Source organism: Carassius auratus, unplaced genomic scaffold (genome assembly GCF_003368295.1).
Source record: "Carassius auratus strain Wakin unplaced genomic scaffold, ASM336829v1 scaf_tig00216006, whole genome shotgun sequence".
Classification (NCBI taxonomy): Eukaryota; Metazoa; Chordata; class Actinopteri; order Cypriniformes; family Cyprinidae; genus Carassius; species Carassius auratus.
In genome coordinates this window covers 55,417-80,088 of record NW_020528357.1, presented here as the reverse complement: position 1 = coordinate 80,088, position 24,672 = coordinate 55,417, and the positions used below count along the sequence as shown (strand labels likewise).

The following is a 24,672-nucleotide window of genomic DNA, read 5'->3' as shown; positions in this document are numbered from 1 at the left end:
TTTGAACATTAACCATGATTTTACTACAGCTTTTGCAATAAAACCATAGAAAAAACAAAATCAACCATAGTTTTACTACAATCACCATGATTTTACTACAGCTTTTGCAGTAAACCCATAGTTAAAACAAAAATAACCATTACTACAGTCCTTGCATGGTTAAATGTTGTATGAGTATAGCACCTTTTGACAATACTTATTTCAAAGTAGGTTTACAGGAAATGCATGTTTCAAGGTTACAGTTTAAAAAGCCAGAGATGACTGAGACTCACTGGGAAGACCATCTAGTTCATAATAAAAAGTCATGTGTTCAGTGCTGTCAGCATCGCATGCTAACTTTATACCAAGAACTTTTTAAAAAGAGTTACATAAACACAAAATAAAACCAGGCAAACAATACTAGTTAAGCAATTAAAATGTTTTAAATTGCATGATAAAAGTTCAAAAATATTTTCTGATAAAATCTTACTAAACAAGTCTCTAGTTTAGTATTCAGTTAACATTAACATTATCTTTCAACATTTTTAAAGTGATGCTTACAAATAAAAGGGGACATGTAGGTCCACATAACTCAGAGAGTAAATATTGTTCATTTACAGATATAAGAGACGTTACAATAAAGCAGTTTGAAAATCATCAAATTTACCCTTATAGGCAAAATAAGGATAATATTTGTTTTGTGTGTTCATGTACAGTTGTCGTCTGTAGTCTCTGTGAGCGTTGGTGTCATCTGAAGTCTTCACGAGTGAGTTTGGATTCAGTCTGGAGCTGGTGTAATCTCTAGAAACCTTGGGATGGCCATCCTGAGATAGAAACAGGAAATAAAAAGGAGAAAGTTTAGAATTGCTGCTGCTGTTCATATTATTTCAGACAAAATATTATTTATTTAATCACATATAACTGGAGTGCATGGTTATTATTAGATGTGTTGTGTGAATACTAAACTATGTATTTTAATTTAATTTAAACAACAACAAAAAAGTGTGTCCGAGCCCCAAATATTATTTGGAAGGCTATTTTCAAAGTAAAATACCAATAGGTTTTGCTTCCTTTAGTGGACTCTGATAAATTCTTGGTGTTAGAATTTAGTGACCTCACTACAGGCCATGCACCATAGATGCTGCTGCCTCAATTTGAGCTGATTTTGCCACTTCCAATTCACCAATCAATAAACAAAAATCGACACACTGCCACTAATGCTCTCAAAAATCAGTTTATTGATGAAGTGTTTCACGTGATCCCTGTAAATGTAATATTTGTGGAACAGGCATCTCTTTAGAATGGAATATACATTTCAGTAGGTGGAACATTATATTTGTAATTTATACTACCGTTAAAAGTTTGGGGTCAGTACGATTTTCTTTTTACGTCTTTGAGAAAAGTCTCTTCTGCTCAACAAGACTGCCTTTATTTGATCAAAAGCAAGTAAAAAAACTGTAATATTGTGAAATATTACAATTTAACAACAGTTTTCTACGTGAATATATTGTGAAATGTAATTTATTTCTGTGATCTAAGCTAATTTTTATTACTCCAGTCTTCAGTGTCACATGATCCTTCAGAAATCATTCTGATTTGCTGCTCAATAAATATTTTCAATTATTATCACTGTCTTATCAATTATCAAAAGTTAAAACAGACATTTCTGTTTCAAACACTGTACTGTTTTAAAACTTTATTCATCAGAGAATCCTGAAAAAGTGAAGGAACACAGCTGTTTTCAACACTGATAATAGTCAGAAATGTTTCTTCAGAAGCAAATCAGAATATAAGAATGATTTCTGAAGATCATGTGACACTGAAGACAGGAGTAATGATGCTGAAAATACAGCTTTACCATCACAGGAATAAATTACTTCTCTAAATATATTCAAATAGAAAACTTATTTTAAATTGTAGTGAATTGTATTCATTTCATATGTTAAACTGTGGTTGCCATAAAAGACTTTCAAAAACACAAAAAACCATACCTTCCCAAACTTATGAAACAGTTGTGTATGTTCAAGATTGTCCTTACTGGTCCTGCAGTTTATAGCATCTTGGAGATGTTGTCTGACAGCAGCGGTGGGCCGTCAGGGTGAGCAGGGCTCTGCTGGCCCTATAAAAAACAAAACTGTGTGAAAAAAGCTTTTAAAGACTATTTAGTTATCATTTACATTTGTGTAATGTTCACAAATTGCTTGTGATTAGTTTAGTTGAGGTTGACCTGGAATATCCTACATTACAAAAAGTATATGGCCAGCACTACAGATTGTGCTACCCTTTTGATGAAAGAAGTCACATCTGATTTGTTACGAGCATTAGTGACAGAATCATCAGCAAATCAAATTTTGACATTCAATGACAGCACACCCTCTGGGTCTAGAGACGTGCCCAGTGCTACCCCCAGCGTTAGACTGCCCTTTTAGTCAGGGATTTCCAAAGTACGAAAGTGAAATTAAATGAAAAGAAAATACAGCCTACAGACCTGGTTGCCAATCTACTAAAATGCTTTTTTAAGGTGCTATTTTGCAGAAAAAAAGAGAATAACTGAGAAATGAAGACCTACAACTGAGAAAGGAAGACCTACACCTAAACTGAAGGCCAGCAACATTTTTATGCACCATTTCAAAGATTGCAACTACGAGTGCTATGAGTGGCTAACAGTTAACACCAAGCACAAGTTATTTTGTTGGCCGTGATTACTTTTTAATCTGAGTCAAGGGACATGGAAAGAGTTCTTTATTATTTGATGAGTATTGTATCATGCACATTGTTATAAAAGAGGTCAACCGATTCATTGGTTTTGCTGGTTAATCGGCACCGATAGTTGATTTGTAGAACTATCTGCAAAATCCATGGAGATATTTTTCCGTATTGCGTTTGTTTTGCCATGTGACACTGTGCGCTGCACAGAGTGGGAAACTTCAAACGCGAGTTTAAATGCAGCCGTTCACATAGTTTTCTATTAAATAACATTATATTAATCTCAAATCATTGTAAATTTACATAATGACTTCACCCTTATTAAATTATGTATTGTGCATTTTACAGCAAAACGTTGGTCTTTCTGTGGCTCTAATACAGTCTGTATGCTTCATATAGAAAGCTGTAATACAGATTGCGCGTTTTCTTTCCGTTTGCTCTTTTTTTTTTAACACTGAACTTTAAACACATATGCCACATAGTTCATTCCTGAAGCAAACGTATGTCCGTTTGGTGATTAAATAAACAGTTTTAGACCGCTGCTTGAATTGAATGTGACGCATCCGGTGTGTGTGATAACTGTGACTTCTCACATGATTGTGAGACGCTGCACATGATTAGATAATCATGCACTGTTCTAAAATAGCAGCAAATAAAATGTGATGCGTTCGGTGTGTAGGGTTGGGTATCGTTTGAATTTTATCGATTCCAATTCCGATTCTGCTTATCGATTCCTAGTTTCGATTCCAATAAGATAAAAAATCCAATATAAAAAAATTAAGTCAAACATTTAGATGTCAAACATGTTTCTGTCTTTTTACAAAGCATTCTGTTACAGCTGAATAACATGAGCAAAAATCAGCAGCTTACAAAACACTGCAAGAGGAATTTTGCCTGTGCTTAAAAAAAAAAAAAATACCATAGCAAAAACAATTAATTAATAAAAATATTAAAGTGTTAAAGAGAAGTAACCAGTCAGTAGTAAGATATGAACAAACAAATCAATTAGCAATATCCTAAATACAACTAAACAAAATTTCAGATACAGAAACTGTAATTAAAAGTTTAAAAACACTGCATAGTTTTCTTTTTATAAATAAAATAAAGATTAATCAATTAAAGTTATTAAATATATTCAGTCGAGATCAGTGAATGATTTTCTTTTGTTTCTTTTGTTCTTTGATTAACATTAATGACAGACAGCGCGTTTATTAGGCTGTTGTCTCTTTAAACAAAAATACTGTACGTGTGTGTTTTCTTTCTCATCTGTTTACATTCATGTAAGACAAAAACGTTTGTGTTTATGATGATATACTGATGTAGTTTTCTGTATATTGGTCGACAAATATGAAAGAAGTCAGTTTCGGCTCGGAACAACCTTTTCTACAGTTGAAATACATGGAATGGTCCGAGAATGGACACAAACCCGGGAACCCACAGCGCGACCGCAGACCGCTGCTCTCATTCAGTATCCATTTTGTTCAGTATTCATTTTAAAAACTATTGGTTTATAAATCGGTATCGGCCAGTGTGGTCCAAACTAGCTATCAGTATTGGAAAAATCCACTATCGGTTGATCTCTAGTTGATAATACTGTGGTGCTGTGTGGATGTCCAGACAAAAAAAAGGACCAAATCAATACCGTTGGCTACTGGTGATACATTGAGGTCTAATGAAGCGAAATGATCGGTATTTAGGAGAAAATGAACACTACTTACAACAGTATTACCTTTAATCCATAGCCTGGGCAACCAGCTGTCAGCACGTTCACAACTGTCTATAGAAACGTGACTTCTCTGTCGCATGACAACAGATGCACGGGCGAGATACTGGAGCTGATGACGCTGTTTGCCGGCGCAGCATCGTGATGTCTATCAGCCATCGGCGATGGACGATGACATCGTCAATCAGGCCAACCCTAACCAGGATGACATAATTAAACAATTGTACACAGATTAACCCATGTTGTGATAAGGGGAAACCGTTATATCTTGCTCCCGCCCATATTCGCAGCGGCGTCCGAAATAATTTTGCACGTTCAAAGGCTGGTGTGACCGCACCTTTACACATACGGCTGCGTTAGCTGTAACAGAGATGTGTAAGATGTGTACAGGTGTCTAACAGTTGTTTACTGAAGGCCCTGACTGAAACCTCACGGTACTTACTGTCTGACAGCAGGTTCACTCAGACTCTGCTCATCATCACTGAAGAGTCCAGGAACAAAACAAGCAATCTGACACAGAGTCAACAATATTTACTCTGCAGTTCCAGGTTCATTAGAAGGAAACAAGCTAGAGTAGAGGTGAAATGGAGATAAAAGACAGAATAATATGTAACAATTATAATAACATGTAATATACATATTCTACTACTAAAAATATAATCTTAAAATAACACAATCTATATTTTTAGTTTTAGGTTGAGTGTGACTTACGTTATGATGTCAGGGACTTCTTAAAATTGGTGAAATGTATTCTGAAAAAGGCATATTCATGTTTTTCATGAGCTTCTTCAGGTCACCTGTATTTCTAAGTCAGAATCTCCCTTCAGAAATGTTGAAATCTTGGAGCTTCACTTCTGTTCTGTAGAGTTTCTTTCTGTCCTCCTGAAATCACAGAACAATTTGTATTAATATCTGTTTATCATGAAATATCGAAACTAATGTGAACTTGATTTCAGCCGATTACACTCTCACTGTAAGTGACGTCATCGATTCAGTAAATCAGACTTTTCCAATAACATACTGACAAATCACCAGCAAAACATTCAAAGTGCCATCAAAATATCTCATACACACACGAAGATTTGATTAAAAGCCCAGAGTTTCATCAACAAGAGCTCAATCTATATAGTTAGCCTACCTGAAAACTGCTAAGATGCTAACGGACTTTTTCGAAGAAACTAAACCGTTTCTATAAAATAAATTTAATTGAAACATGTCAATAACAAGCAAAAAACGTGTCAGGAACATTTGTATGTAATATTTGTGTGATTTTAGCGACTAAACTTACCCAAAACAGTGTAAACTGCAGGGAGAGACGGAGATTACTGCTTGCCAGTAACGGTTTTTGTGTTGATGCCCCGTTTCCATGGCAACTCTGCTCCCTGCTAGCGCAGGACTCAACGCACACACAGCATTCACACAAACAAACATCTAGAGTTAAAACATTACATTTATAAAGTAAAGTCTCATTCAATAATCATTCAATAATTAATTTAAAAATCATTTTGTTTTAATCAAATCGAAGATTTGATTAAAAGCCCAGAGTTTCATCAACAAGAGCTCAATCTATATGTTAGTTAGCCTACCTGAAAACTGCTAAAATGATAACGGACTTTTCCGAAGACACTAAACCGTTTCTATAAAATAAATTTAATTGAAACATGTCAATAACAAGCAAGAAACGTGTCAGGGACATTTGTATGTAATATTTGTGTGGTTTTAGCGACTAAACTTACCCAAAACAGTGTAAACTGCAGCGAGAGACGGAGATTACTGCTTGCCAGTAACGGTTTTTGTGTTGACGCCCCGTTTCCATGGCAACTCTGCTCCCCGTTCGCGCAGGACTTAACGCACACACAGCATTTACACAAACATCTAGAGTTAAAGCATTGCATTTATAATGTACAGTCTCATTCAATAATAAATTTAAAAATCATTTTGTAGTTCAGAAGCAACAGCAACAATAGCTCACCATATTATTTCACCGGATTATTTCTGAAAGCCTGTAAAAGAGTGAAAAACACGGTGAAAAAGCAGTCAGGACTTCTCTTTAATAACCCGCTTTTACATTTTCCCTCCGAGAAACTTCTGAAAACGCATTAAGGCGTTAACATTAATGTTAAAAAAAATCGCTACCGTGACCGTTGGCTCAAAAAGTTAACGGTAACATTATTTGAAAATAAGCCAGACTCTTCAGCTGCCCATAGACTGTATTACTAGTACTTTTTCAGTGTCACAAAATTAACAAAGTAGTATTTTTTGTCTAATTGAGCTGAAGTGAAATCGTAACGTTACCTCAGAGCCACAGATGTCGCTGGGATTATCCTCTTCTCTCTCTCTGGGTGGCTAAAAGAGACGAACACTGGGCACGCGCACACAGAGAAGCGCGGCATCGGCCCGCGGTCGTGAACCAGCTCAGGGCCGACGATTGATGAGCTGGAGAACAGAGCACTGACCAAATTATATCGGCCTCCGCCAGGCCGATGTTTTATAGATGTTTTAGGTGTAGAGGCCGACGTTTCGATATTGGGCCGACGTCGGCCAGACGTACATGTGCTGTCTGGGTACGGTTCTACCGCACAATAATTAGGAAATTACAGTGTCACACTTATAGGAGTTATGGTGTACTGATTTATTTTATTCAAGTAAACTATTTTAATGGTATTTTTGTATTTTGATTATTATATATAGTGAGAATATCATGCTTCACTGTTGGTTGTGTTTATATCCAGTCAGAGGCGATCACCATGGCAACAGCAGCGATTCCGCTCAACGGACTGACCTCAGATCAGTAACGAACACTTCTAACGCGTAGCGTGTATGAGAAAGAGTTTTTAACCTGCTAAGACGTTAGAAAACGCGCGCTATTTCTGATCTGAATCAGAGTGAGATAACAGGACTGACGTTATTTAACCTTGTAACGTGGATGTTCTTAAAACTTACAATACATTTGATTTTATCACCTGTGCCCAATTTATTAGCAGACCCTGCAGTACTGCAATGTGCCCAGCAGAGGTCAGCAGCTTTACTCTCTTTGTGATCGGAGCTCAAACTAGTTTGTTCCTCAGATTATCTCTGAACTAAGTGTAGCGACATATATGTTTCTTTTTTTTTACATTTTAAAATGTTTGTCTCAGTTGAAGTGGCAAATAAGAACAAATATTGAGACGTTTTTAAAAGCCTTTTTGACATTTATGTCAGCAAAGACGGAATTTTAAATTGAATTTGATGTATTTCTGTTTTACAGTACACACACGCACACACACACACACACACACACACTTGATCTCAGTTCTTCCTCGACAACAGTCTGTGATTGGCTGAGCTGTTGTGACGTCAGCCAGTGACGAGGGGCAAGAAAAAAACTGCGGTTTTGGGGTTTCCTCCTCAGACTGGAAACATATCTTTCTCTATGTGTGTGTGTGTGTGTACAGGAGAGGAACGTTAAACCGAGGACACACCCAGACTAAGATCATACCAGAACACACACACACACACACACTGGTGTTGAGTTCTATTATCTGAGCTGATGAGGGTGGAGTGTGTTTAGGTGACATGCTAACAATACAAATAATCTTGAATTTCTGCAAAAGTCTGTTCTGTGGAACGGTGTGTGTGTGTGTTTGTGTGCTGGACCAACATGTGTGTGTGTGTGTGTGTCTAAGTAAAGTACTTCTAAATCTGTGTTAGTTTAGTCATTCAGTTCTTTAAGCCCTTTTAGTGTTTGAAAAAACAAGTGGTAGAAACAGGAAATAGTCTGAATTCTGGGCTGATCTCTTCCTGTCATGAACAGAGATCAGGTACATGGCCAAATTAATCAAGAAACTTCACTTTAGAGCCTCAGATGATGCTCATTTTTACAGACGTGTCACTAGTCACACATATTAATGCATGACAGCAATATTAGTTACAAAAAAACTTTTAAAAAATAGAAAAGAAAATTAGAATTATTCCTTTGTCAAATAACTGAAATAAATATTATTTTAGTATTATTATATTAGTATTAATAGTTACTAAAACTATTTAAGCTAAAATACGAGGTTTAGTTAAATTACTGCTGCTTTGACAACTAACTGAAATAATTAGAAGACGTAGTTAAAATATCAATGAATTACTAAAACTGAAATAAAAATTAATTAAAGTTCAATAGAAATATTTTAAATGACAAAAGCACATAACAACATTACTAAAACAAGCTCAAATCTGAAATGTTTTCTTAGGAAGGTACTGAAAAAGATGCATTATTAACATATCAATAACTACTTAAACTAAACTGAAATAAAGAATAAACTAGAAATAAACTAAAGCTAAATAGAAATTTAAACAAAACTAATAAAAGCATAAATGTACCATTCTCAACTAACAGAAAATAAGTTGAAACTGAAGTATTAAAGCGGAGAGCAGCTTAAATTAGTTCATATTGAGACCAATGACTTCTGAGTATTTAGTGCTTTCAGTATTTAGAGCCAGTCTGAGCCGAGTGTAGAGGATCTGTTGAGTGTGTGTGTGATCTATACTCAGCGTGTGTACGAAGGGTTAACAGCTGAGGGACTGTTTGGATTGTGATGGGGTTTGGTTTAGTTGTCTGAGGATCTGGGGGCAGTGTGTGTGTGTGTGTGTGTGTGTCTCTGTGTGTGTGTGTGTCTGTGTGTGTGTCTCTGTGTGTGTGTGTCTCTGTGTGTGTGTCTCTCTGTGTGTGTGTGTGTGTGTGTGTGTGTGTGGGGAGGGACAGCTGCTGGTTTAGGGTCCCGGGAACTTCAGGACAATGAGACACTGTGAGACTTCTGCAAGCAGCTGCTAAACACGTCAACACGACTAAATCACTTTACAAACTCTCACAAAACTAAATCTGCTCACACCTCTTCACTTTCCTCCGCGTGGTTTGTTTTCTTCCTGGACTCTTTCCACAGACGATCCTGCTGGAGTCTCAAGGGCTAATCAACGGACTGAAAGGAAGATTTTTATTAAATCTATTCAGATCAAAAACTTTATGGTACTATCTACTTATGGTCACTAGTACGTAGTGATAGAAAATGAAGATTAATTTAACATCAGCCTTAACATCAAAACACACTAAAATAGACACACAAAAATTACAAGAAAACTTTGGGGAAAAAACTTAGAAACGTAGTCGTAAAAAAAAAAAAAAAAAAAAAAAAAAACAGAACTAAAACTCAGAAAACTTAGTAAATGTAGAAAGCTTGGAATTTTTTTTCTAAATCTCATAGAGAGAAAAACATTTTTTTTTCTTAAAAGATTCAAAAACTAAGACAAAAAACCTTAGAAACGTAGTCAGAATACTTAGAAATCTTAGAAAAACCGTACAAACTGAGTACTAAAACTTAGAAGAAACTTGGGGGAAAAGACATATAAACTACTAAAACTGAGAAAACTTTGGGGAACTTTGGGGAAAAAACATAAAAACTTAGTTCTAAAACTAAGCATAGAACTAAAACTCAGAAAATTTAGTCCAAAAACTAAGAAAACAGTCGAAAAAATGAGAAAGCTTAGTTCTAAATCTTCTAAAGCTTAGAGAGACAAAAAAATAGAATACTCAGAAAACGTAGTTATTGCACTACGGATAAAATATAAACATATACAATAATGTCTCAAACAGGCTCAGATTTGAGATCCTCTGCATTCATTTAATAGCTGTATACTTTAACTGGATGAAGACTAGCGACTCATTTGGCACGGTTTTATTCTCCTGAGGAGTTTTAGGAGAAACATCTGAGATCTAGCAGTTCCTGTGCCCTTCCTCCAGCAGTCTGAGACTCTTTTGTGAGGCATTAAACACACACACAGTGAATGGCCGTCGTTCACACGCCCACGGGACGCTGTTGCTGAAACTCCAGGAGCTTTGAGCTCAACAAGTCTGATTTGCAAATCATTTGTGTGCGACTCTCTGATCCAGAAACACAGGGGTAAGGGGGGGATGCCACACGCAAATCACATTCACAAACACCCGAATCAGTCCAGATCACCACTAAATACAGCAAGATACACCCATAAAACACACTTTAAACACATGAGCAGATGTTAGATGTTCGGGGGAAGGTTGAAGTGTCTAATAACGTCTCAAACTGTGCTCAGATTGGTCTGTGATCTTTATATGAGCTCAAACTTTGAGATATTGCATTGTTTAGATGGACACCGCGCTAAAGCTAAAAGACAAACAAACACAAGTGCAGTTAGAGCATATAAGTGTATCTCAGCCAATCACACGGCCAGAAAACACAGCAGCTGAAGGGTCAGAGGTCGCACAGGACCCCCATCACAACATCGGACAACATCTAAACAGAGTAGATGACAACAACTCAAACAAATGAGACACTCAACATGTCTTGATATCATTGAACACGTAAAAATATCTCAAATCATTTCTTGTAAGGAAAGAGTATCTCTCTCTCTTTGTGTGTCTCTCTTCTGCTGAAGCAATGGTGTGTGTGTGTGAGTGTGTGTGTAAGCGTCAGTAGAGTCTCTGAACAATGGTGTTGATCTCCATATGTGTGTGGCCATCTGGCCGTGTGTGTTTGTGTCTGAGTCGCTCACAACAGCCTCAGTTAAAGCAGCGATTGAGCTTTTATGACGTCAGGACAGAAACCCTCCTAAATCCTGTGCTGAGTGTAATCACTCACAAACAGAACAAAACAGCCAGAGGGACACAATAGCACGGCTGCTGTTGCCTAGCCTACTGCTAAATAAACAGCTAGCCTTTCAGAAAGCTAGCGCGCTAACCCAAACAACACCTCATGAGGGACGATGTGAAACACTTCACCCAGGAATCAGCTTTGATCGCCTGACTCACACAGAACACAGTGATTTACTGTAGATAAATCATTCCAGATATCTGACAATAACACGTTCATTTCAATAAAGCTTGACAACTGACTTACTGACTGCTATAGTTTAACATTTAACCTTTAATGCATCAATAGTTTGTTAGCATGTAATAACATGACAATTCAATTACTAATTTCAATAGTTTAAAAGTTTGTAGCAAAATTTTGATTCATTTCAATAATTTGACAAACAATAAGCAAACTTTTTAAACAGTTGAGTTAAGTAAGAGTCTATTTTAAATGAATTTATCAATGGATCAAGTTTCACTTTTTCCTACTCAACATCTCTTTGTCACAGTCTACAAGGTTGTTATACTAATATTTACAAAGTGAAACACTAATTTTAATAGAAAAAAATATGGGAATTATATATATAGTATATATAATGTAATGTATATGATGAGAAGAAAAAAATAAGTATATAAGACCTAGAATTACGTGTGTGTAACAAGTGTACAAATATAATAAGAAATTTACTGAGGTACAACATGTTAGATAAACATAGTTAGATGAATTTCTGAATATGATACAGTGTTGCATGTAGTGCATTCTGGGATTGCACACTTCATGAAACAATTAATGTAATTGTCAGTTCATTTTCTCATAAAGCGGCATGATTTAAACCTCGTTGATTACACCTTTGATGCCTGAAAATGGTGTTTAGTTTGGCAGCTCAGTTCACGAGGGCAGTGGCTGCTGATAAGTATAACTGAACACCCATCTCAGTGTGTGTAGGAGAAAAACAAGCCCAGACACATCCAGATAACGCCAGCATGCCCACCGAACGCCAACCAGACGCCGCTCGAGGGAGTTTACAAGAGATGAGAGATATCAAACCTCCATTACAACACCATAATGACATCAGACCAGAGAAGAACATTTCATTCATTGAAGGTTTATTGTAATAAAAAGCTCTATATCTGCACAAATGCATTTAAAAAATGTTTACATTAAATGCAACCCTGCTTCAAAATAGCTTACAAACTACATCTAAAACAGTAAAGGAGCTGCTCAGCAGCCCACGAGATGCTACAGACGCACTCCGGCCCCGAAACCAACCAACACACACAAAGCATCCTGGGAAAACACAATCACTTCCCCAGAGACGCCAGCGGTGGAGCCTTCAGTCCGTGCGACCCATTTCATGACATCACCAGAGGAAGTTAAAGAGCGTATTGCCTGAGTATTGCACAGTAAGACTTAAAGAACCAGGCAGTGACGTTTATTAAGGGAGCGGTGGCGCTGTGGTTAAGGCAGAGGGGATTATGGGAGTTTGCAAAGGCCTGAAATATGCAAATAAGTTACATTCTCAAAGTCACCACAGGTGGCGCTATACCAAGCAAAAGCGCAAACAAGTTTTATTGTTATCATCATGAGTGAGCTTTGCAAACGTACAGAAATCTGAAGTCAAATCGCTTAAAGGTTTGCGCAAAGCCCGATTCAAATTGCTTTACATTCTTGCGGGAGTCGTGAGGTATCATCGTAATTGCACTGAAACCGTGCGCGAGCACCAGTGGAAACACCCAAAACCTGTTTTGGGTTTGTAAAAATAAACACAGTGGCAGTCACAGTGCTGAATATCTCTAGAGTCAGTTGTCCGGTTGCGTAACAACCAGTGTTTTAAAGTTAGTCGTAAATAAAGGCCTGAAATGTGAAGTCGCAGGAACGGTAGACTTTCGGCGGTTAGGCGCGACACCGGGGGACACCGGTCGCGTGCGTTCAGCTGGACACCATCATCAGGTAGTTTTTGGGTGGACTCGTGCGACCGCTCATCATGAAGCGGCTTTTGCAGTTCGCCGTGTGGTCGTACGCAGAGGGGGCGTGGCTTGAGCTGGGTGGCTCCGCCTCATAGAGTACGCAGATGGAGCCGTCCTCGCCGATGCGGTAGGACACTTCGTACGGGTCGACCCACAGCGTCAGCTCACGCGGCAGGAGCGAGAACAGCTGCCCGCTGGTCAGTCCGATGTGACCGGCCGCTCGGCCAATCAGAGGGTCCATTTCATGATTGATCCGTATGCAGCGGTAACCGGATCCCTTCTGCGGCCTGTCGGGGAACCAGTGGTGCTGGTAGTGTTCTGCAGAAAAATAAACACTTTTGTTAAAATCCAAACTATCTTTTACTAAAGTATATGATCAGTGAATCAATATTGAAAGAAGCTGATATATTTGTAATATTTTTTAAACGAAGTATAAAAGCATTTATGTACGTACCTGAGAGCGCGTGCGCGAGATAGTCTCTGAACAAGTGCAGCTGCGCGTCACTCAAGCGTCCGCGGCTCCGCAAGAGTCTGCAAACGAAACTCGCGGCGGCAGAAACCTCCGGGATCATCTCTGCTCCGGTGCCGTGCATCACTGTATTCCGTTCAAATAAAACCGCTGGTAGTGAAAACCCACAGGAGCTGCTGTCCTTTGATGCTGGTGAATTAGTGCGGCAGGTTTAATGAGGATGAAGCAATCTACATTCCCCGATCCAGTCGGATCTGTTCCGCTGCGCTCTGATCTGTCCCGAAGAGAAGCGGTTCCGCTCATAAATACGCACAAAGCCGTCGACGTCATTCGCGCTGGTGTGAGCGACAGGCCCAGCGTCCAATGAAACGGAGGGCGGGGCTTCCTCGCTCGACTGATTGGTTGTCAGAATGGAAAAAAACTGCGTGTTATGATGACGCTCGCCTTCCGTCCGCGTCCAAATATGGAAGTTTACGTCAAACGTAGCTCCGGTATGCGTGACGACATTCAGGGGGAAAAACAAAGACCGCGTGAACGCGCGCGCTTACCGTAAAGCCTAAGCGTTTAATTATAGAAGCGTGCGGCGTCCGGAGCTGGTTTTCCTCTCTTTTATCATCTGTCGAGCGTAGGAGACACCTCAGCAGAAACTTACACACGACCTAGAAAGAATCAAACTCAACGACCAACCCTAATCCAACAAAACATAACAGACAAAAAGTTTCTAACTCCTGTTAATTTTCTAGTTATATGCATTCAATCGTATTTAGTTGTGTGAATGACATAACACAATGTTTTCTGTGTGATAACGTATATATATATATATATATATATATATATATATATATATATATATATATATATATATATATATATAAACATGATGAATTCAGTCGTGAATCTGTATTTAGAGGCGCGTCAGCGACATCTGCCGGCAGCGCGCGTCACGACAAACAGATGTTGAGTCGCGCCTTAATTAATCCAACCTAAACATTCTCTCGTTTGTATTTCCGTTTACATTTGATTTACCACACCTTTAACTTCTGTAGATATCTCAGTCTGACTCGCGCAGCATCTCATCTCTGTCACTGTGCCTTCCCTGTATCTGTTACCATGGCGACCGCTCACATCCTCTTCCAGCAGCTTTCATTTCAGTGATATAACACAAACCAGTTACAATAATCCTCTGCTGCACACTGATACTTCAGGATTTCATGTTATATATTGGGTCATATATATTTATCTACACACACACACACACACACACTAATTAATACATACTTTAAATATACTACATTGTATAGTGTGAGTTTGGTTGGTGTGCACACAGATGGCGGTTCTGCTGTTGTGTGTGTGTGTGTGTTTGTCTTGTGGACTGACAGCAGGATTGTCTATATTTGGCTGTAGTGTGTATGTGTGTGTGTGTGTGTTGCAGAAGTTGTCTTGGTTCACGTGAAGGGCTCTCACCATGGCAACACACCTGTGTTTCCGAGCGCCGGCTGGAGACACGACTCTCTCTTTGTGTGTGTATGAATGTGTCCTGATGAAGGATGCACGTAACACACACTCGTGTCTCTGGTTTGGGGTCTGGTGACCCGTCTGACCCGCGGTGCTCCTGCGTGTCCTCGGAGACAGGAGTGGGACGTCGCCACCTGGAGGTGAGCTGGGGCATTATGGGTAATCCCACAGGAGGAGTGTGTCCTCCTGCACACACACACACACACCGCCTGCAGTGCAACTGCTGTCTCCTCTGATCTGAGCTGACACGTCCCTCCAGCAGTGTGTGTGTGTGTGTGTGTGTCTTATCTTTAAGGAGAAACATGAGACAAAGTGAGCATTTTCCAGTGTGTTTATATATAACCAGTAAGCAACCCGACCTCGAATGCTGTGTCTGAATCCTGACTTGAACATCTCTCTCTCTCCCATATTTCTCCTCCGAGCTGCTCGCAGAGCCCTGACTTTAAGGACACCGGGTTGATTTATTCATGCCTCTCTTCTGGTTTAGTGGAACTTCTGATGGCTTGACACAGATCTGCACTTTGCTGTGGTGTGTGCTGTCCTCGCTGCATGTGCTGGCCGCAGGAGAGACGCGTGCATGTTCTCCTGACGCCTGTCAGCTCCGCTCACGTCCAGGATCTCACACCGGAGAGTTTAGCAGGGCATCTCCAAACCTTTAAAACCCAACACGCTTGCATGGGCAGAGAGCTCTCTGTCTCCTGTGATCTCAAGTGTCGTGTCCTCTAGAGACACAGAAGAGATCTCTGGTATCTCATGGCAAACCTGAGCACAATGTGAGAACGACTGAGATCTCAATATGAACTCTGGGACTGTGACGTTTTTATTTCTCTGAAGGTATGTCAGGAGAATAATCTGAGACTTAGTTGATGCATAAATGATCCATTAAGTCTCATGAGTTGTTAAGCAATTTGTTAAGTTCTTGTCTTTAAACACAGACATTTGTTCTTGATTAGTTGCTATTTCATATCTTTAGATTTTCTCATTTATGTATCAGTCCTTGAACAAAAAAAATCAAGAATCCAAACTTGGTGATGTCAGGGCATTGTGTTGTGGATGCTCTACAGTTTATTTTAAATATATATAGATATAGATATCTAGATTTGGTTTATCAGGTGAAAATGGTGCACCTGATCTCTTAATGAAGCACCATAGCTCTTACACACTCAACTTTAATTCTTTAATACTAGGTCTAGTGATGAGTGCGTTAATTAATTCCTCTCATTAATTAAATGCACATTTATGTCTTCACAGCTCCGACTGGATGTTGGAGACCCAGTCCACGAGCGTCTGATGAGGGCTGAACTCCGCCAGCCAATCAGCTCTCGCGTTACGCCAACAGACGTGGCTGCCCGGCCAATCACAGCGAGGACGTGGCAGAGGTGGGCGGGGCCTGAGTGCTGGAGTGTCTGTGTTCTGGAGCGAGTGCTCACAGAGAGAGAGGAGAGACAACGCTCCGTCTGTGTGTTTGACTCTGCTGCGCGTCTCTCTCACTGCAGCTCTCTCTGTGTGTGTGTGTGTGTGTGTGTGTGTTCATGTGTGCCGGCAGAGGCTGCGTCGCTCCTTCATCACCATCATCTTCATCAGTGAATTCACAGCATCGGCACACGATCCCGCTCATCTGTTGCCGTGGTGATGGGCTGTCGACTGTCATGGCCGTGGATGGGCGACAGGATGGGGGTGAGTCCGGTGTGTGTGTGTGTGTGAATGCTCATGATTGTGTGTGCTGATGGTGATCAGGAGTGACACTGATGCTGATACACCACATCTTATTTCAGACACACACACACACACACACACACACACTCTCTCTCTCGTGACTCATGCAGTGATGTGTGTTGGTATGAAGATGCAGCATTATTTTCATCATGAGATGTGTGTGTGTGTGTGTGAGCCTGAGGTTCAGCTCAGTCCCGGACGGATCGGGTCTTCAGGCAGGGAAATATGTTTACACAGCTGTGCTTCACTATAGTAGTGTGTGCGTAAGATAAACCGAATCTGGTGAAATAGAGCGTACGCCAAACGACTGAACGCACGAGATCCGCATAAACGGGGACTCAAATTAATCACAAGCTTTCTGGTCACTGCGTTTGTCTGTCGTTTGTCCTGTCTTCTTTAGGTGCACGGTCAGGATCTGACCCGCCTGCAGAAGCAAGAGGCCTTCCGTATCCTGGCCAGCTACGAGCAGCCAATCACGCTTCAGATTGAGGGCCGGGGGCGGAGCCTGCAGTATAACAGGACGACGGACTGCAGCACGCAGACGGAGCGACCGTGGGATCCTCTCCGTCCGCACTCGTGCACCCTGCCACGACTGCCTCCTTCGGACAGGTGCGACACACCTGTAGCTCACTGCTGACACCTGCAGGACAAACACAGACGTACACTTCAGAAGCGTTCACGCACAACGCATTCTTGCGTTTTAATTGTTGCTTAAAATACACTTCGTCTAATCATATTCAAGCACTGCGTTTTGAACATTCTGTCATGGGAAAATTCGTTACTTATTACATTCGTTTAAATTATGTTGCTTCCCGAAATTAAGAATGTGTCGTGCGTGAACAAATTTTTTTTTGAGTGCATGCGTACTTACTTTAACCATTAGAGCAAACACAGCCATTTTTAACGTGGATGTGCAAGGTTTATGGTGTTCATTCCAAAAACGATAAGTAGAACGATAGCTATATTAGCGTCCGCACCAACACAGCATTACGTTATGTTTATTATACACCTTTAAATGCTTGAACTGGATTCTGATCGCTGTTAAAAAAATAAAAATCCTGGTTCCAACGGTTTCATTTGTGATTGTGATTTCGTTATAGTTGTAGTGTGTACTTCCCTGTTCTCATTGAATTTGAACGATTATTAAAGCATAGTTATCATTACAGTTATCGTCCTTGGTAAACTGGCCTTTATTCGATTATAGTCATTTTTCCTGAACTAAAACAGTCCATTATGCTGCTTGAACTGGTATTTGCTATCATATTATTTTCATTATTATCAAAACCACACTGATTGTGGTTGTATTACATTGATGTAATGTAAATAGTTTTACCATTCATTGCATGTTTTGTTATTCTTCTAGTTATTTATTTAATTCATCTGAACTCCGTGTATGATTCACTGACTGAATGAGTCTGATTCCAAAACAAGTTTCAGGTGAATCTTTTTGATTGACTCATTCAAACGAACTGGTTCACAAGAGCCATTTGAATGTGAATAGTACATGACATGATTCTTCTAACTATTAACCCAATGGATCGCAAGTCTTGTCAATTCACAGAAAGTAGCTTCTGCATTGCAAAACAAAGATGGATACTACATACATACATTCCGTTTTGTGAATCAAGGACAAAAAACACATAAGTTTTCGACTGTAATGCTTGGTCATGTAACCAAAAGTTGTCCGAGGGGCAGGTCCATTTATGCCTTCTCACTGGATTTTAAACTCAAAGCACATCTGACATGTTCTCATCCTTCGCGCTCCGTCAAGAGCCATCTCTAGCATGTGAGCGGCCTTAAGGCACAGTCATGCTATAGGTTTTGCATTCATCCGCATGTGAATGTGCATGCAAGCATATTATTTTGTTCACTGCATTTAACAGCTTTGCATGCTCACCAGTGATTCATATCACGAGAAGAGGTTTGGATTATTAAGAACCCTTCCAATCTAGAAGGAAACGCCAATGATGCAGTAGCTCCAGATTAAAACCATGATTACGCAGTCATTAGCTTCTACAATAAAACATTTAGTTGCCAAATTACCGTTTTGCTGCCAAATTCAACAATTGGGAAGAAGATTTGAGTGCATAGAGCCTTACATTAGCATTAAGTTAATAAGTGTGCATTGGGATGACAGGATATTTTAGACTAATAAGTGTTGTTTGTTTCAATTTGATGCTGTCACTGACTGTATTTGTGCCATGTAAATATCACACTGTTTTGTAAGAATATTTAAGAGAGGTAAATGCTGGTTTGATTATGCTCATCCACCTGTTGACCTTACATTGGACTTCACTATATGCTAAACCATAACTAATAATATTTTTATACAAAACAATAGTCTTTGAATATGTATCTTTAATTACAAGCAGACATATGAACAAATAGTTAGTAAATATATTAATAAGATTCACTAACCTAGTCGCAGTAACGGTTCCCGGTTTTCAAATTCGAAAAATGGCGCGCATTTCAGTGAGGGAGTCAGTTAATTTGGGGACTCCATAACGGCTCTGAATGATTCGCTGCTTGAGTACGATTCAATACAGTTGCTAGACTGTTCAATGATTCTTTTTGACGGAATCATTCAAAAGAGCTGGTTCACAAGAGTCTTTTGCGCGCGAATCGGAGAATCTCCTCTCACGCTGTAGTCTCCGAGGAAACAGCGGCTCGCACGCAAACAAGGTATACGTGATGTGCGCGAAGTTTCTCAGATTTTCAAAGTGAACATATATTATTATAGTCGAAGTTTATATACATTAAGTGAAAACAGAACATGAAGGAAACTTTTTTTGCCGATTTTTTGTAAAAACAAAATTCAGTTTATTTTTGTTCCTTTAAAAATATGACAACCATATAGTTATATTTAGTAGTGTGTATTAACACAAGCATCATTATTATAATTAAACGACCAACTATTGTTAATATCACTATTGTATATGAGATGTAACCTTCATATTTCATATAGCCATCATACTCTTTCCAGGCATCTTTATGCAGTTGTTGGTTCTTTCTATCAGAATGAGGTCAGCAGCTCACAAGATGAAGGAGGCGGAGCCAGAGATGTGTGCTGGAGGGAGGGGGCGTGGCTTGTGTTATCAGCTTATAATATCCACCTAGACATTTATAAGTGTAATATATAAGTGTTTGTTGTTCTGACAGGACGTACTACAATCACATGACCCTGCCCGGCACCCATAGAGACGGAAGCAGATACGAGTACCTACCAAACGTGCCCAGAGACCCAGAGCACAGAGAACGCCTGGCCTACAATGTAAGATAATACCATCATCTCATTCAGTAACTGTTCTGTCAATGAAACGTTGAATGATGTGCTGGTTTCAGGACTCAGAGTTCTCCAGCGGCGTGTCTCCGGCACAAAACTGTCTGATCAGATGCTGTAACGCCAACCTGGAGGAACCCAGAAGTTTCCAGAGTCAGGTGAGAGTTACGACTTAAAGTGTGAATGTATGACTGGGACTTGAGGAATAATGGACGAAGAACCAACCATTGAATTATTGAACACTCAGTGAGCACTCTGGGTAGTGTACAAAGTGTACGTTTAAGGCAGTACATCCCATGGTGTATAGAGTAAAATAAACTGAAACCTAATATATATATCATCATACTTCTCCAGCTGATAGATCAAATACAATGAAATAAACACTTAGTTTTTTTACAGACACTTATATTTTGGATGTAACTGAAACAACGTTTTGAAAAGCCAAGAAGCCTTGAAAAAAGTGTGTGAAAATTCCTGATGAATTTTTTTGCCTCCAGTGTCTTACTTTAAAAATAATGTGGTGTAGTGCAGTCAGAATATGATGGCAACCAATTAATGAAGACCGGAGGAATCTAGAAGCAGCGTTCTAGAATGTAGAGCAGCGGTGCAGGTTCAGATCTGAGGGATAGTCTTTTTTCTGGTTCTCGTGTGATTCTCTTCATCCGTCACAGACCGAGAGGCGAGGAGTCACATATTATGTAAGTTATGTGTTACCAAGCAACTAGCGATCATAAATACAGCTGAAGACTGTGAGCCACCAGACTGACTCTCTCGCTCCAATAGAGGACCGCTCAATCAATAGAATTCATGATGAATTAAAATTTTAAGCACGTTTTTTCTTTATTAATTTAGGTGCGTTCACACTCACAGTGATTTAATCTGCATTGTGGGTTAACTTAATGGTAGGCGTTTCTACTCTACTGCAGTATCTACTGTATCCAATGCTATTGGGTGTCGCTGCTCATTTGCATATAGTTAAGCTCTGCGTAATTTTGTTGCATAGTCAATGGACGCCCGTGTCACCTCAAATTGCCAACTCATTAAAAATAAATGTTTTTTCATTGCACATTTCTGTCAGACATTTAAAAGTACTAAATTCTTCATGAAATCATCAATGCATGTATTAATATAATGAGAAAACCTGACTGGATGAAGCACATATGAGTTTGCGGTTAAATAACTCACTTACACGTCATGGACAATTTTATAAATAGTATAAATAGTTGTTGAATACTTGTGTCTTTATCATATTGCTGCTCTTTGGTAAAACACTGCAGTAAATTTTTTCACCATTAGAGGTTGCTTTAGGTATGGCTTTTTGCCATGGTAAAATCACTGTAATTCATCACTTCTAGTATATTGTTGCTCTAATGCCATAATAATATGTGTGTGTTTGTGGCAGACTGATGACGATGACTACATGATGGAGAAACCGCTGGGTTACCTGCCTCTTCACCATGAGCTGGACAGTGGGCTCGGCTGGACGGACGGTAGTTTCCACCAGGGGGAGCTGTCGGGGGTGGAGACGGAGGAGGGGCTTGAGGAATGCCACGGTCACGGCCGGGGCGGGTCGCCATCGTCTGAGTCATTCATCTCGTCTGAACTTAGCGACTCGGGTTTTTACAGTGTCAGCACCGGCGAGTTTATGCGTTTCCAGCGTCTGCTCGAGAAACGCATGCGCCATTACAACGCCCGCATGCACCACCAGGGGGAGCCCTGTTCCCGTGAGCGGCGGGATAGTCAGATAAAACACCCCCTAGAGGCCATCCCCGAAACGCTGACGGTCCAGCCTCAAAACGTCTGCGTGCCCGTCCTGGGATCGCGAGGTCTGTCGCGCGTGTCGTCTGTGCAGTACCGTAAAGTGGAGCGGCCGTGTTTGAACAGGCACAGCTCCAGCAGCGGCTCGCTGTTCAATCCCGCACTGTACTCCACCTGCAGTACGCCCTCCGGCCAGCGACGGCTGCCACCTCATCCGAGTTCTACGGGAATGCTGAGAAGAAGCAGGACACTGCATCACCGTCCTGCACCCATGGAGTACCGCAGACGGGCGAGTCACCCAGCCTCGCCCAACTACTGCAGCGGCACGCTGCATCCCTGCGGCCACAGAGTCGACCCGCCCATGAATCTACCTGAGGAGACAGACTTGGCACTTATGCACACCGCCAATCGCCCAGCACACCCTGTTGTACTCCCCACTGCACACCCTACACAGACTGTACACGCTACACATGCAATGAGTCAACCGTCTCTGATCTCTCCAGCTGATGAGCACTGCTATATCCCTCCAGATCTCCATGACAGCAGCAGGATCCGAGCATCCACCGAACCTCAGCTACAGAACAGCTTTGTGACCCAACAGCCGCCCATCTGGCAAAGGGACGGGCGTTTCCACACCCTAAGCCACACGCCCAGTCAGGATGCCAATGACACTTGGCCCAAACCCGCCAACCGTGCAGGCTCAGGGGGCGGAGGCGGTCTCTACAGCACCTTGGAGGGCCACACACCCACTGCTGCCATCAGGAAACCTTCCGCCGGGAACCTGCGGGCCTTAAGAAACCAGATGCTGCGGGATAGAGCATCCCGTCTGGCGGACGAGCGTAGCGGCATGAGCACGGATGAAGAGAGTCACAGCGAGGTCCGAATGGGTCGCTACTGGAGCCGCACTGAGCGCCGCGAACACATGCTGCAGAAACAGCGACAGCTGCAGGCTAGAAGCGGCGGCGGCGGCATAGCCGCGTCAGGATTGGTGCATAGCGGCGGAGTCTTGGGAGGAACTATTGGAGACAGTTGTAGTACCCTTCTCGAGCTGAGCCAGAGGAAACTTAGTCGTCTGAGGACCCGGAAGCTGCTGGACGACTGGACCACCGTAGAGGAACTCCTAACGCACGGAACGCGCCTGGGTCCCAGCGAAGATGCCCGGCAGCTGCCTACGTCGTTGCTCACCGTCACAACCGTATAGCGACACCCACCTAGCGTGTGTTTAGACTGACGTGTGTGTGTTTGTGTGTGTTGGACCAGCCGCACTACACAAAGCTACCTCCTGACATTGAGGTTTACTGTAGATACAGACGTTTCCGAGCACCGTAGTACATTGATTTTTAAATGTTATGTTTGCAGTATCTTGTTTTGCATTGTGTTGTGAAGAGATGATTCATTAGGAAGAGAATTCACTGCAGTTTGATTCGACCGCGTGAAGCAATACAACAGAGACCGACGCCAGGCAAAGCGGATTTCATTTGGTGCCAAGAAAAGTTTACGTTACGGATCATTTTAAGGTGGTGCTAAACGAGAGATTCATTCCTTCAACATTATTTGCAACTAGCTTATAAACGACATCTGAATTACGTCACTTTTGCACAAAAACACAAAACAAAAAACTAATCCCTTTCTGACTGTCTTCCTCTAGCTAATTTGTGGCATTAGCACAGCCCCAATTTTCAATCATGAACCTGATTCTCTGGGAATAATATTGGATAATCTATCGATGGATCACGAGTCGCCGCGATTGGGTGTGCAGGGTCATGCTGGAGATCGGGCAGCGGAAACATGAGCGTGTGTTGTGAATGTGTGCGGGTTCTTGCACTATAACTGTAGTTCTGTAGAGTATTTTTAAAGCTATTTTTCTTGTGCTCTTCACAATTGATGTCACGAAAAGAAACAAAGAACTTTTATAAAGATTCAAACAAGAATTATTAGTAGTGTTAATTTGGAGAGACAGATGAGGCGCTGAGCTGTGGGTGTTTTTTTGTTTTTTTATGTGCAAATGTCAGATATTTTCTGCGCACCGTTCCTTAAATTACGGGGTTTCAATTCACAAGGAGCCTCGTGAAACGCAAGCAGAATTAATTCTGGAAATTGATAAAGTGATAGCAGTTATCAAACGGTGTTCTGAATGATTTAATCAAAGTAGTTCTGATCGCATTTCATGAACGAAACCTAATTATTTTTTATTAATTAAGCAGAAAATCAGGATTTTTCCCACCTGCACTATTGTGGTGCACAAGGAGCACTGGAGTGTTTACAATTTTCCCTCACAACTGTGACTCTGCGGCACATCTCGCGCTCGCGCCCTCGTTTCTGAGGTGAAATCACGTCATTTCCACCGTGAGTCAAGCGCCGTGAATAATGGATGTGAACGGATGGAACATTAACAGAAAAACTGCCTCTCATTGGATTTTGCTCGTTTCCACTTTTAGAAATCACTTTCTTGGAATATGATGTACATGTGGTTGTAATAAAGATGAGATTTTAATTAGCTACTTCAAGATTGTTGATTTTTTTTTTGTAACGCTATTGAAGTGGGCATTCCTAAGTGAAATCTGTCATGACAACAAACTTCATTTATATCAGAAACGGAGAGTCTCTGAATGAAGCGAGTGAAATCCCGCGCTCATTTTCACACAAGACTTTCCTATCGTTCATGAATATCACAGATTTTCGAGGAGCATCTTTGGCTTATTCTAGCTTGACTATGAATATTGATTAAAAAATCCTTGACATGCTCAGCAGCTTATTAAACCAAGGTTTATTGTAGTAAAAGTGTAGTTAACATGTTTTTTTTTTCTTTTTTTGAGCGTATTGATTACCATTTGTAGATTAACTACAAATTTCATGGTTAATGTAGCAAAAAAAAAAAAAAAAAAAAAAAACGTTAAATTTGTGTTTATCATTGTTTATAGCATTTT

At 40.5% G+C, this 24,672-nt stretch overlaps 2 protein-coding genes and 2 long non-coding RNA genes across 7 annotated transcripts; 1 reads left to right on the top strand and 3 right to left on the bottom strand.

Annotated features, from left to right (window-relative positions):
* Positions 1-569: 569 nt before the first annotated feature.
* LOC113096624 (uncharacterized) lies at positions 570-4,910 on the bottom strand. Of its 2 annotated transcripts, none has more exons than XR_003288541.1 (4): positions 4,851-4,910; positions 4,404-4,603; positions 2,018-2,098; positions 570-803 (listed from the first exon to the last, which is right to left on the bottom strand). It is a non-coding gene; the product is annotated as an uncharacterized LOC113096624 (long non-coding RNA). The 2 variants fall into 2 exon arrangements; XR_003288542.1 differs by having other exon boundaries at positions 4,415-4,603.
* Positions 4,911-5,251: 341 nt separating this feature from the next.
* Positions 5,252-6,977, bottom strand: LOC113096622 (uncharacterized). 2 transcript variants are annotated; one of them, XR_003288540.1, is made up of 5 exons: positions 6,704-6,977; positions 6,381-6,411; positions 6,145-6,283; positions 5,697-6,045; positions 5,252-5,290 (listed from the first exon to the last, which is right to left on the bottom strand). It is a non-coding gene; the product is annotated as an uncharacterized LOC113096622 (long non-coding RNA). The 2 variants fall into 2 exon arrangements; XR_003288539.1 differs by having other exon boundaries at positions 6,381-6,977.
* Positions 6,978-12,125: 5,148 nt separating this feature from the next.
* Positions 12,126-13,769, bottom strand: btg2 (B-cell translocation gene 2). Its single transcript, XM_026262004.1, has 2 exons — positions 13,462-13,769; positions 12,126-13,325 (listed from the first exon to the last, which is right to left on the bottom strand). The coding sequence occupies exons 1-2, from the start codon at positions 13,598-13,600 to the stop codon at positions 12,970-12,972; spliced, it is 495 nt and encodes a 164-aa protein (XP_026117789.1). The 5' UTR covers positions 13,601-13,769; the 3' UTR covers positions 12,126-12,969.
* A 2,364-nt stretch (positions 13,770-16,133) lies between these two features.
* On the top strand, positions 16,134-24,246 carry LOC113096621 (E3 ubiquitin-protein ligase PDZRN3). Of its 2 annotated transcripts, XM_026261993.1 has the most exons (6): positions 16,134-16,370; positions 16,538-16,668; positions 17,108-17,316; positions 19,867-19,978; positions 20,050-20,145; positions 21,390-24,246. In XM_026261993.1, the coding sequence occupies exons 2-6, from the start codon at positions 16,624-16,626 to the stop codon at positions 22,944-22,946; spliced, it is 2,019 nt and encodes a 672-aa protein (XP_026117778.1). In that variant the 5' UTR covers positions 16,134-16,370; positions 16,538-16,623; the 3' UTR covers positions 22,947-24,246. The 2 variants fall into 2 exon arrangements, with proteins under 2 accessions (XP_026117778.1, XP_026117777.1); XM_026261992.1 differs by lacking the exon at positions 16,134-16,370 and having other exon boundaries at positions 16,391-16,668.
* Positions 24,247-24,672: the final 426 nt, after the last annotated feature.